This window comes from Orbicella franksi, chromosome 11 (assembly GCF_964199315.1).
Source record: "Orbicella franksi chromosome 11, jaOrbFran1.1, whole genome shotgun sequence".
NCBI classification, from domain to species: domain Eukaryota; kingdom Metazoa; phylum Cnidaria; class Anthozoa; order Scleractinia; family Merulinidae; genus Orbicella; species Orbicella franksi.
Window position 1 is genome coordinate 17858367 of NC_138155.1, and position 13013 is coordinate 17871379.

A 13013-nucleotide genomic window follows, 5' to 3' on the forward strand; every position below is an offset into this window, starting at 1 on the left:
GGAATCGACGAAGTGCATTCAGTACTAGAAATGGCGGAAGACGTGTTGCCTAAACTTGAAATCGTCCTTAAAAAACTGTAGGCGATGGAAACAAAACACGACAACCTTGGAAGCTATGTCAAAAACGTGGACGCTAAAGTAAATGCGTTAACTAGGAAAGTGGAAACTCTGGAGGCGACGACAAGAAATGCAATGAAGTCTATCGAAGAGCACGACAGAGGATTGGCGTTCCTGAACAGCGAGGTCGAAGGGTTAAAGAAACTGGAGAAAGACTGCACCGCTCTCAGACAAGAGGTTCTGTACATGGGAGTTTACCAAAGGAGAGAAAACCTTCGTTTTTATGGTATTGAAGAAGACCCTGAAGGTGCAGAGGACACGCGGCAAGTGCTGATAGATTTCTTGCAGTCAGAGCTTGGCATCGACGACGCCAGCGATATAGAATTTCAGAGAGTTCACAGAATTGGCCGCTTTAACCAGCGAGCGCCCAAACCTTGACAGATCATCGCACGTTTCCTGCGCTATCCGGATCGTGAAAGGGTCGTGAGCAACGCTACGAAATTGAAAGGTAAAAATTTTGGAATATCTGCGGACTTGCCTAAAGAAATTGTTGATCAAAGAAAGAAGGTGTTGCCTAATTTTTTTGCTGCAAAGAAGGCTGGCAAGTCGGCCTATTTCAGTAGGGCCGAGCCTGATAAACTGTTTATTGATGGCACATTATTTTCTGCTTAGACTTGCCACTCAGACTATGTTTTCTTTTTTTTTCTATTCCCTTTTTGAAATGTAACGGAGCCACAAAGTTAATTTATACTGTCTGTATTTACCATTCTAGTTGCAAGACCTTGTCTGTTGGTAGCTTAATTAACAGCTTTACGCTGGCTGCTATTTTAATACCTTTTTCCACATTATTGTGTAACGTGTTTGTTCTTTGTATGTTTTCAATACTGTTGTTTTTTGTCATTGTTCGGTTTTCATTTTTCGGGAGGCTTTATCACCTCATTCTAATTTTCGTCGCACATAAGTCCTTCACATTGTTTTCTCACACAAAGGAGCAAGGTAAAAGTTATTTTTCTGTACTTAATTTGTCTAATTCACAAAGCGCAATGTAAATTTTGGATTGTTATCACTCAATGCTCGGGGAATTCGAACTTTTGAGAAGTGAAAGTCAAACAGAAGTCGAGTCCCTGAGCACTTATTCTTTCATTGCAATGAAACAAAATCTTTCTGGCAGTTGCTTTGTTCCTGGATTTCTGAAAAAAAGGTAATCTCGACATCCTTAACGCTAGAAAATGTTATCTTTGGAGTATTCAATGTCATAGAGGACTTTCATATTCTAAACCATATTATTTTATTAGCTAAATATTATATTTATAACTGTAAATTAAATATCATACATCCTTCTCTAAAGGTCTTCATAGCCAAGGTTAAAGCAACTTGCCAGATTGAACAGAAAATTGCAGCTAACAGCAATAAATTGGCAAAACATTATAAGAAATGGAACAAATTTCTACCTTGCTTCAGTTAATTTAGTTTATGTTTTGTGATGATGTATGTAGAGATCTATTTATATTTACACTGTGATAGGCTTCTTTACCTCCCCTTTTCTTCTTTTTTTTTGTGTGCGTGTATCCCTTTTTAATGTAAAATTGTAAAACTAGCATTACAGTATCTCTTTGCTTGTCCATTGCACAACTTACAAATAAAAACAATAAAATACAAAAAAAAACTTGCATTTTCACCTTCAAAATCAAGATGTGCCTGCCAGCAGGTGCCACAGAAGACGATACTGGATAAACAATATCCTGAAACAAATGATAAGCAACACATAGTTTCAGACAAAGATCACCTGCTGAAAAAAATAGCTGGCTGAGCCAGCCATTTCTAAGGACATTTATTGGGAAAACCAAAATCTGAATCCTAAATACTTGATCCTTTACATCAATCTCAATAAAAATTCCAAAGAATCCACAATAAAAAATTACAATATTAAGAAATGAAGGCACGTCACTTATAGCTGGTTTTCATAAAGTCCTCTGTCCGGGTCAAATTAGAATCTCGAAATGTTGGTATTTCAGAAGGAGTAACCGGACAAAAAATCTTCAGCGCTGGGTGACAACAAACTCAACACATACATGACATCAAACCGGAATTGAAACCAGGCTACAGTGGGAGACGGGTGCTAACACCACTGCGCCATGCCTTTACCCCACTTAGGGGGGATTCCGTAGATCAACCCTAGAACCTGGACCCGGTATTTCGAAAATAGGGTTGTCTTTTGCTTTTCTCACCCTGTCCTAGAAGAAAAAGAGCATCACCTTGGGATTCGTAAAGCAAAGTTCAAACGCTGCAACAGTGCTAACCAATGCACTGAAGTGCCCAAGGTGGATATCCTTGCCACCACATACAACCACAATCACAAACAAGACCACACCAAAAAGCAAGAACACCAAAACGACTCGCACAATCGTTATGCCAAACAACCACCGCCACAACTACAACCATCCCCTTAAGGGGCCATTAACCGATTTATGCGCGCACTCGCGCGCGTTGCTAAGGAGGTGAAATTTCACTTCCGGTTACTTACGTCAGCCTGAGCGCGGAAAATAAAAACAACTCAATAATTCGCTTACATTTTAGATGTTTTTCTTTGTTTTTCACAAAATGCAAAGTAAAAAAAGCACAAGCAAACACAAAAAAGAGAAAGACAGAAAAACAAGAGCAATAGAAAGAGAAAAACTAACCCCATGCGGCTTTCTTTGATCTTACCGAAGTGCGCTGGTAGTGTAAATTGCGCGCGCGCTAATAGGGTAACTTCCAATATATATCGGGCGCACTTCCGGTTTCTTTAAATGCTAAAGGAAACGCTGTTTTTCATTCAATCTAGCCTTTTTCGACGGATTTCGATCAAAGCCAACGTTGGAAAGATAGCTATGCATTCCTCTTTCAAAATCATGCTTTTTTCAGAAAATTGCGATTTTTTTAATATTTTGAAATTCTCTCAAAATCTGACCGTTTAGAAATGAAACAAAATCTATGCATAGCGTAATGAGGATTTAAATTAAAATATTAAATCAATGAAAAAAATCCCGATAAAGTAATTTGCCTGGGAGCCTTTGCGTTTTTTCAGTATTAGTCACATGACCATGGACGTGGCCTGATGACGTCATCACTAGTGTTACTAATCATGAAAAAGTTAATACACATGAAATAACTCTGGACTAACTAAAAATGATGAGGTTATATGAAAATAAATTTTCCTTAGCAACGGCTCGAAAAGATCGATTAATGGGCCCTTAACTAGAACCATCCCCAGAACTACAACCACCGCCACAACTACAACCATTCGCGCAACTACATCCATCCCCAAAACTACAACCATCGGCAAAACTACAACCATCGGCAAAACTACAACCATCGCCAGAACTACAACCACTGCCACAACTACAAGCATCGCCACAACTACAACTATCGCCACAACTACAACAATCACAAATACACCCAAACCCACAATTACAGCCAAATCCACAACTACAACCATCCCCACAATTAAAACCATTCCCAGAAGTAGAACCAAATCCACAACTACAACCATTGCCCAAACTACAACCATCGCCAGAACTATAACCATCGCGAAAACTACAACTATCTCCAGAACTACAACAATCGCCACAACTTCAACCATCGCCACAACTACAACTATCCCAACAACTACAACCATTGCCACAACTACAACAATGATAATTACACCCATCCCGAGAAGTACAATCATCGCCACAACAACAACCATCCCCACAACCACAACCATAACCAGAACTACAACCATCCGCACAACTACAACCATTCCCACAACTACAAGCATCCCCACAACTACAAGCATCGCCACAACTACAACCACCACAAATACACCCAAACCCACAACTACAACCAAATCTACAACCACAACCATCGCCACAACTACAACCATCCCCAAAACTAAAACCATTCCCAGAACTAGAACCAAATCCACAACTACAACCATTGCCCCAACTACAACCATCGCCAGAACTACAACCATCGCGACAACTTCAACCATCACCACAACTACAACTATCCCAACAACTACAACCATTGCCACAACTACAACAATCATAACTACACCCATCCCCAGAACTACAACTATTGCCACAACTACAACCATCGGCACAACAACCATCCCCAGAGCTAGAAATATCGCCACAACTACAACCATCACCAGAACTGCAACCATCCTCTCAACTACAACCATTGCCACAACTACAACCATCCGCACAAATACAACCATTTCCACAACTACAAACATCCCCACAACTTTAACCATCCCGACAACTGCAACCATATGCACAACTACAACCATCCCCTCAACTACAACCATCCCCACAATACACACTTACGCCATAAGCCGGAAGTAGCATGAAAGCTAGGCCTAGGGGCCCTCCACATATTTCCCGCGAACTTTGAAAGAGTAAACATGGAGGCAGAAATCTCTTCGATTCGCAATTTAGAAGTGGAAAAGTTGAAACCAGAAGATATTCCTGGTCCAGTCATAGAAAGTGAAAGTCAGATTGGAAAGTGGACACTGGAAAAATGAAAGTTTGGTTGAAATGTAGACGCCTAAATTAGCAAGGAAATAAAAAGGAACTGTTAGAAAAGTAATAACTCGCAAATGAAGTTTTCAACAATAACTTTTCAGTTCTTCCAAATTTTGTTCCGATGGATGCGTTTCAACATATCAAAAATTCTGGCAAGTCTATTAAGAAGTATGACAATGTTAATGTTGTTGTGAACTCAAATGACAACGGGTTACGGATGATGAGATTTGTCCATGACTTACAAGGATCCACAAAAAAAATTATGTCTTTGTGAGAGCCTGCTGTTGGGCCTCTTACAAGAGAGATCGTAAATACAAGATTTATTTAACAGTGCAAGGAGGCAGTACGTGTACTGATAAAATTAAATCAGCATCCTGTGATTGTCAGTGCCCAGCATCCAAAAGCGAATGCTGCTGTCATGTAATGGCAGTTATTTGGAAACTGAAAGACATGACAAGAAAGGGAGAATTGAAAGAGTGCGACAATAGAACATGTACGTCAAAACCGCAACAATGGGGCAAGGGAGGAAAAAGAGAAGTTAACTGTTCACCGGTAATGACTACAAGTATTGTAAAACCAAGGCATGCCTCTGATGGGCCAGGTAAAAGAAAAAGGGGGATACATAGTCAATTCTATGATCCTAGACCGGTGAAGCCAAGAAAAATTGACTGACTTCATAGTTAAATTAAAGGAAAATCTTCAAGAGATCAATCCAAAACTTCCATTTGCTTTGATGCTGCCAGAAGACAGAAATATTCCTGCTGTAAACACCTTGATTGGGCCAAAGGCAAGAGGATCAGTACTCCACAAACAGCTTCAAGGATTTTAAATGGTTAGCACAAATCCTGTCACCTCCTGTGATCCAATTTCTTACCAGTCACCCAATCCAGCAATGAATGGAAGTAGTAACGAAAGTGGGCATATTCCTACCCAAACAAATTCAAATGTTACTGATGGTCATTTTACCAACCACTCAGAAAATTCTACTGACAGTCAGCCCACGCATACACCCACTGAACCCGAGTGTCTCAACAACAGTTCCCCCAGCCAAGGTTTAACCAATTTTCCTCTACTACCCAACAAATGTTGTGAGGAAACTGTTGACTTGAATATATTTTCTAATGCTCCAAACATCTTGAATAAGGTTCAAGTATCCCTTCAAGCAGCACAGGAGCTTTACGCCAAGACAACTGGTCAAGCAAATAACAATGTATGGTATGAGGAGAGAAAACACCGCATCACAGCGTCAAAGTGTGGCAAAATTTTGAAAAGAAAGAGTCAGCCTACACCTGAATTTATCCGAGCAATCTGTGACCCAGTTGATATCAGCAACTTGCCCTTTATTAAATATGGCAGAGAAAATGAGGACAAAGTTGCAGTTATGTGTGTAAAAAAAAATGCAAGAGGAAGGGAACACTGGACTGAGAGTGGCAGTTGGTTTATGTGTCAACCCATCCCTACCTCATTTAGGGGCGTCTCTAGATCGTGTTGTTTTTATTCCATGTCAAATGATAAGTTTGGAGGAGTGGAGATAAAAACTAACCCAAAGGCAGGATCCATGGGTCTCTCAATAGCTCAAACTGTTGGCCACCCATCTCTTACAGCAAACCATTTTGTGGTTTCAAAAGATGGGCAAATTATTCTGAACGCTGACCATTCATACTATTATCAACTTCAGGGTCCGTTGGGCCTTTCTATGATGTCATGGATTGATTTTGTGGCACATTCAGGCATAGGAGACACTCAAATAACGAGTGTTTCCTGACAAAGACTTGTGGTCCAAAACTATGGTTTCTAAATTGAACTCATTTTATTTCAACCATGCTCTGGACTTTTTCTTGTTAAATGAACCTAAAACTTATTAACATTGAAGAAATGTTCTTGTACAATGAATTTAGTCCACATGAACTGACCTCAAGTAAACACAGTAACTTTCAAAATGTCAAAATTAGACTGAAAGAATAGGGTTTTGAAAATTGACAATGATGCAACAGTCCACAACTGATTTATGCAGCCATGCATAGACAATGGTACTACTTGATCAAATATGTGCCATGCCTTCGCCCGTTTGATTGATCTTTCCACGTGGATCCTCACATTAGCAATGCTCATAGTCTCAAAGCATTCGTCCTTTGTGAATTGATCCTGCACTGACTGTCTTTTGGACGGAATATACAAACTTGCACCCTTCAAGGATATAAGACCGTGTTCACCAAATCCTTTGACAGCAAGGTATTTATCCCCAGGCTCCACAAGACTTCAGAAGTCACTCTTTTCCACTTTTTCTCTGTCACTTATGCGGCCAGGATACAGGTGGTTGACAAAAGTCACCCAACAGTTGGGAGTAGTGCAAATAAAGCCATAATATGTATTGTGGGATTTGTAATCAGAGTACATTTCAGAATGTGTTTGATAGTCCTTTAGCAGTGGAAAATCCCGCGGATATCTTGATACTGGCCTTTAAATCCCTCAGGCAGATACTTCTTGATCTTATCCTTGGAAACCCATATTGGCAGGCTTCCCAGCATGATGTACAGATAGTTTACCCATGTCACTAAAATATCAGAAACTGTAGCTACAGAAACGCCATACCTGTGTGCCAGATCCCTCAGTTTCATATAATCCTAATCTAATTCTGGTAAAAAACACCCTTAGTTGATCTATTGGATCAATATTACAGCTCCTTTCCCTTTCTTTGTCTACTTCATGTAGATATGGAAATGTAGCAGTAAAGTGCTTTTGCTTCGAGCAAAATTCCAACTAATTAAAGACTATGCACGGGGTTTAACATAATCCCATTGAGTATTGTAATTTGAGTATTGTAATTTGTAATTAGAGTATTGTAATTTGGAAAACCCGTATAAAAGAAAATATCATCATCACTATTCTTAAATCTTTCTATACAAAACTTGGAAAGTAACAATTGACGTTTTAAATCTGCAACGACCTCTGCCAAATCCTCATTTTGATGCTCATTTTCAATTTTTACCTTGCTGGTTTCCAGTGGATCACCTTTATTCTCTGAACATACAACCGAGTATGTGATTGTCGATTTCGCCTCTCTTCTTTCGCACTGCTTTGCCCTTTCGATCTCATGGCATGACGCTTTGGTCTACTGAAACCGTGAAGGAGTAGCAGTTGGCAAACGATCTTTCCTTTTCCCACTTAAACTGCGCTTGTAGTCTGTGGAAACAAAATGTTCGGAGCAGCGAAACAGGGACGTGTTTGATTTAAACTTGCTGTCAGATTGTTTCATTTTCACTGCCCATTCCATCCTACGTTGAGAATCTTTCGGAAATGCGTGGAACGCGAGGTCTTTTCTGTTATCCGACCTATTAGTACATAGTGCTGTGGCACAACATTTATGCGAGGTCTTTTGTGTAGCACTATTTGATCTTGCACTTTCTGACATAGCATCCGCCATAATTACTCATGCCAACTGGAGGGCCCTTAGGCCTCACTTTCATGTAACTTCCGGCTTATGGCGTAAGTGTGTATTACAACTATCCCCACGGCTACAACCATCGCCACAACTACAACGACCACCACAACTTATATAACAACCCTTGCCACAACTACAACCATCGCCACAACGACAATCATCCCCACAACCACAACCATCCTGAGAACTGCAACCATCGCCACAACTACAAGCATCTCCACAATTACAACCATCCCCAGAGCTACAACCACCGCGACAACTACAACCACCATCACAAGTTACAGTACCGCCTGGAGTCATATGCACATCGGCCGCGGGTTTCACGAGGTGGACGCGTGGGCAGCGCACAAGGTTTGCCCATGTGTCCACCTCGGGAAGAACAAACGAAGCACGAGACGAAACCGAGACAAAGCCTAGGGAATCACGTGTTCTTCAATAACCACGTCTTCGTGCTCTTAATTGCTTTTGTTTTCGTCGGCATTGCCTTGTATTGTTTAGTGTTAGACCACAATACCCAAGAGATTGGTATCAGAAACCTTAAAGAAAACACATTGAGCAGAATAAATTCATCGGATAACTGAAGATGTCTTAACGATATATACCGCCTGCGGAAAGAGCTTGGCGTTGTGAAAAAGGTCCTATTTTGTTTTTAACATCGCAATATTTCATGGTATTTCTTGGTATGTAAATGTACTTTAAAACGAAGGAATGCGCAATCTTAGGCTTAAGCTTACATTAAGTGTATCTAAAGCGAATTGACTATCGGAAATTCATGAGTGCTATTAACAGAGTCGCGCTTCGGTTAATTGCATGTGTTTCGCCAATATTGAAGCCTGTTGTTGACAAATAAGCGTATTTTCTCCTTTGAAATGACAAGAAAAAGTTTGGAAAAATAGAAAAACGATCTCTGGTTAAAAATTTTGTTTAAAACGAGCTTTCGACTACCAGTCTGTAGTCTTTAACGAGTAATAGATAGAAAGCGCGAAGGTTAAAATATATACTAAGTAAAGTGTGAAAGAACAAAATTATAATAAAAACAATAGAAATGCTTGTGTGCGAGTAAAAGATGCTAATGTGAGGTTCAAAATAAAATTAAATATTGTCTTGGTAATTGTTACGCATTATTGTCAGCATGGTTCGTAATTGCTGTGTGCCAGGATTCCAAAGTTTTTCTAACCATGCTGACAATAATGCGAAACAATTACCAAGACAATATTCAATTTTATTTTGAACCTCACATTAGCATTTTTTACTCGCACACAAGTATTTCTATTGTTTTTATTATAATTTTGTTCTTTCACACTTTTCTTAGTACATATTTTGACGTTCGCGCTTTCTATCTATTACTCGTTAAAGACTACAGACTGGTAGTCGAAAGCTCGTTTTAAACAAAATTTTTAACCAGAGATCGTTTTTCTATTTTTCCAAATGTCTTATCCTGGTTACTCATCTATTTTTAAAGAAAATGTTTATTTACCATTTTCAATTCGAATATCTTTTATTTCCAGTATCCAAGTCGAGCCTCTTTATGTTCTAATACATCTAAAGGACCCAAAGCACTTGAACCAAAGCTAGTCAACTTGGGACTTGGCGCCAGAAGTTGCGTAGTAAAGGCGAATTATTTGCATAAGTTACATATGGTGTTGCCGGCATTGTGTTGAGTGATGCCGTAAAATTTTCCTAAATGGAAAACAATCAAACACGACGAAAATAAATATTCCACATCTTCACTGATACGGATTTAAAACGGCAGCATTCAACAAAAGAGACAAACAAACTCCTTGGACAATAAATCGTGTCGTGCCAGGGGCTTGTAACATGTGATGGAACGTTCCTTTGTTATGTAATCAAAAAGCTTCTTGTTAAATCACTATTAAATCTGCTTGGTTATCACCTGGTCAACCTATTGGTCAAGGAAGATGGTGGTAACTTCGGAATTTGTTAAATTAAGAGTTTTGCGCTTGTTGAAGCAAGGAAAGAAAATTTCCGAAACAGTTGGGGAATTAAAAGGTATAGATGACGTAAAGAAGTTGCTTCGGAAAATGAGGACCAATTCGTCGATTGCAGACAAAACAAGTCCTGGACCTACTCAAAAACTTCTCCGGCAGCATCTCGATTTCATTGATTGAAAACTTGAGGAAAATGATGAACTGACCGCACCCGGTAGGTTTAATATCTTCTTTTTTACAAAAGACGTTTTCCTTAGGTAATGTTCTAGCAAATCACTAAACTGCCCGCCTATAAACACTCATAGGACTTCAACGGCTCTTGTTGACGGAGTGTGGCCTTAAAGTGTCGATTTCCGCAATAACGGCAGCCCGGCGGCGATTAGGATGGGAACGAACTGGTCCGAAGTACTGCCAGGTCATCCGGAAGCCCAATCGTGTTGCTCATTTGGCGTTTAGCAAAAGGTGTGGAAGCTGCCGAAGCCTTTGACGACGTCATCTTCACAGACGAGTCCAGCATTTGGATTGAACGTCATACAGTGGAACCTCGATTTAACGAAGTCGCTGGGGACCGGCTAAATTTGTTCGTTAAATCGAGGGTTCGTAATATCGAAAACCTTGATATAACGAATTTGAGGGGAAACGACCAAAATGTTCGTTATATCGAGGTCATAGTTAATGATTGATTTGTAATACAGGTGACTTCTGTCACACAATTCAATGCAATTTTCGTCACCCAGAAGTGCCCCGTTTTGAGATGCAATTCATTAAGCATGGTGGCTTTCAGTATCAATTATTTTCACTTTTGAGCAGACGCGCAGCTTTTGTTTAAAAAAGAGCGACACTCAGAGTAGCGATTCAAAAATGTTGCAACATAGAGGTTATACAGAAAATTGTCTATGTAAACAAGGAAACATTGTAATTCGTTATATCGAGGTAGATTTTACGTTTGGGCTTCCGGATTATGTTCATTATATCGAAGAATTCGTTCTATCGAGGTTCTATTCCATACATTTTACTGTAACTTTGGCCGGGACATAAAATATCGTTCGTTATATCGAGGACTTCGTTAAATAGAGGTTCGTTAAATCGAGGTTCCACTGTAGTAGAATCTGTTTCAGGAAAGAGGGAATGGCAGCCAAATTAAAGCCCAAAGTTAAACACCCGTACAAGGCAAATGTATGGGCCAGCATATCAAAGCGAGGTGCAATGCCGATCGTCATCTTTACCGGCATCATGAAGTCAGATTTTTATGTTGAGAGCATCCTACGGGTTACCCTGTTACCCTTCGTAAACCAGACGTTCCCAGACGCATATCGCTTTCAACAGGATAACAATCCTAAACACAAAAGTGAGCATTCATGTCAATTGGGCTAACTTGAAATTTGAGAGTCAAAATGGTAGGTGAGATGACATGTGAAAAAGGCTCATATGCAAACTCTTTGTTGTCTTCCCAGGTCATCTGGCAATCATGTTCATCAGAGACAATGGTGTCAACTATTGGCCTACACCAGCGGAAAGTCCACACTTAAATCCAATAGAAATGTTGTGGCACGAACTCAAGCACTTCTTAGCAACCGTCATCAAGCCGCGTAACAAGGGGAGCTAGTGGAGGGAATTCGCTCTTTTTGGTCCAGAAGAGTAAGTCTAGAAAAGTGCCAACGCTACATTGGCCACTTACACAAGGTGATCAGGCGAGAGAGAAGAGCATCAGGTCACTGATCTGGCCACGCAGTTGCCCACAAAACAACGGCTCCTTTAGAAGCCACCAAATAGAAAAAAAGTCATAGCCAACACAATCATGCACAACCAAGTCATGGTTGTAAAAACAAGATTCCCTTTATAAATGTAACCTCCCTACGGCAGCTCTCTACTGAGTTATTTACAATATTGTGAGTTTGTGAATTCATGCCAACCGTGCCAAAATCATCTGTACAATTTGATCGCGCGATTAAGGCCAAGAGCCAACTTTGTAATACATGTACCCCTAGCTTTTGCCGACAATTATGTTAATAATTGTTTAAGGGAGGGTTACGCGCACGTCTGTATTATTATTCACCTGTGCATGCTTTTTGGCATGTGCCCAGTTTTTCATTGTTTATGAACCAATCGTAAGCAAGTTACCTAATTTTGCGTGCAAATAGCTGTAAAATCATCAGCCGTTGAATAAATTATACGGGTTAACACTAAATTCAACTGTCGACAGCGTCAGTAAAATACACTGAAATCTTCTGAGAATTTTGGTCATCTGTCAAGCAATGACTACCTTAATAGCATGTGATTACTGAACTACATCTGAGTGAGGCTTATAAACCGAAAACATTGTTAAAAAGCAAATAAAAGTATTTTGATTTAGAGGCTATTATTTATAAGTTCAATAGACCTTTTTCGCTTGAGCTGTTTGTTGTCCAATTACAGACCATGTGATATTCTCTAGAGAATTGTTCTTTTATTCATCTAAAAATTATTTATTCACAAACACGCGACTATTTGAAAATTTGAAAGAAAGAATTCTCAAGAGAGTCATCACATGGTCTGAAATGGGGCAACAACCCGCCCAGTCGAAAAAGGTCTATTCACCTTAAAGAAATTATGTGAATTTTTAAATAGTAACCTCCATTTGGCGCGAGAATATGTACGGATAAGTTGTCCACCATCGTTATCTTTTCCGAGAAGCGAATAGTTTTCCGAGAGCGTAGCTCGAGGAAAACTGTGAGCTTTGAGGAACAGATAATGTCCAAGGACAAAATGATATCCAAGCCATGGCGAAGAATGGCTTTTGTTTTAAGGACATATACTTACTTACTGGCATAAATTAATTTTGTCACACTAGAGCTCCCATGTGGATTCTCTATGAACTCTAATTGGTTGCGGTTTATCCCTTAGAAACGCAAATTTAACCATAATTTCTTGCAGTTGCGAATACCCAGTGGGACTGAACCATCGATCAACTGTACAAGCAGTCAACAGACGATAGAGTTCCGAGCAATCCCGTCGCTTCAAAAGCTTTACTCGTTACGA

At 39.8% G+C, this 13013-nt stretch overlaps 1 protein-coding gene across 2 annotated transcripts in view; it reads right to left on the minus strand.

The window, feature by feature from the left end:
* Positions 1 to 13013, minus strand: part of LOC145503091 (dihydroxy-acid dehydratase-like) — an 85433-nt gene that overhangs the window by 4830 nt on the left and 67590 nt on the right. For both annotated transcript variants that reach the window (XM_081482533.1, XM_081482534.1), the window contains exon 18: positions 1737 to 1799. In XM_081482533.1, the coding sequence (XP_081338659.1) occupies positions 1737 to 1799 (63 nt within the window). The remainder of the gene's footprint in view (positions 1 to 1736; positions 1800 to 13013) is intronic.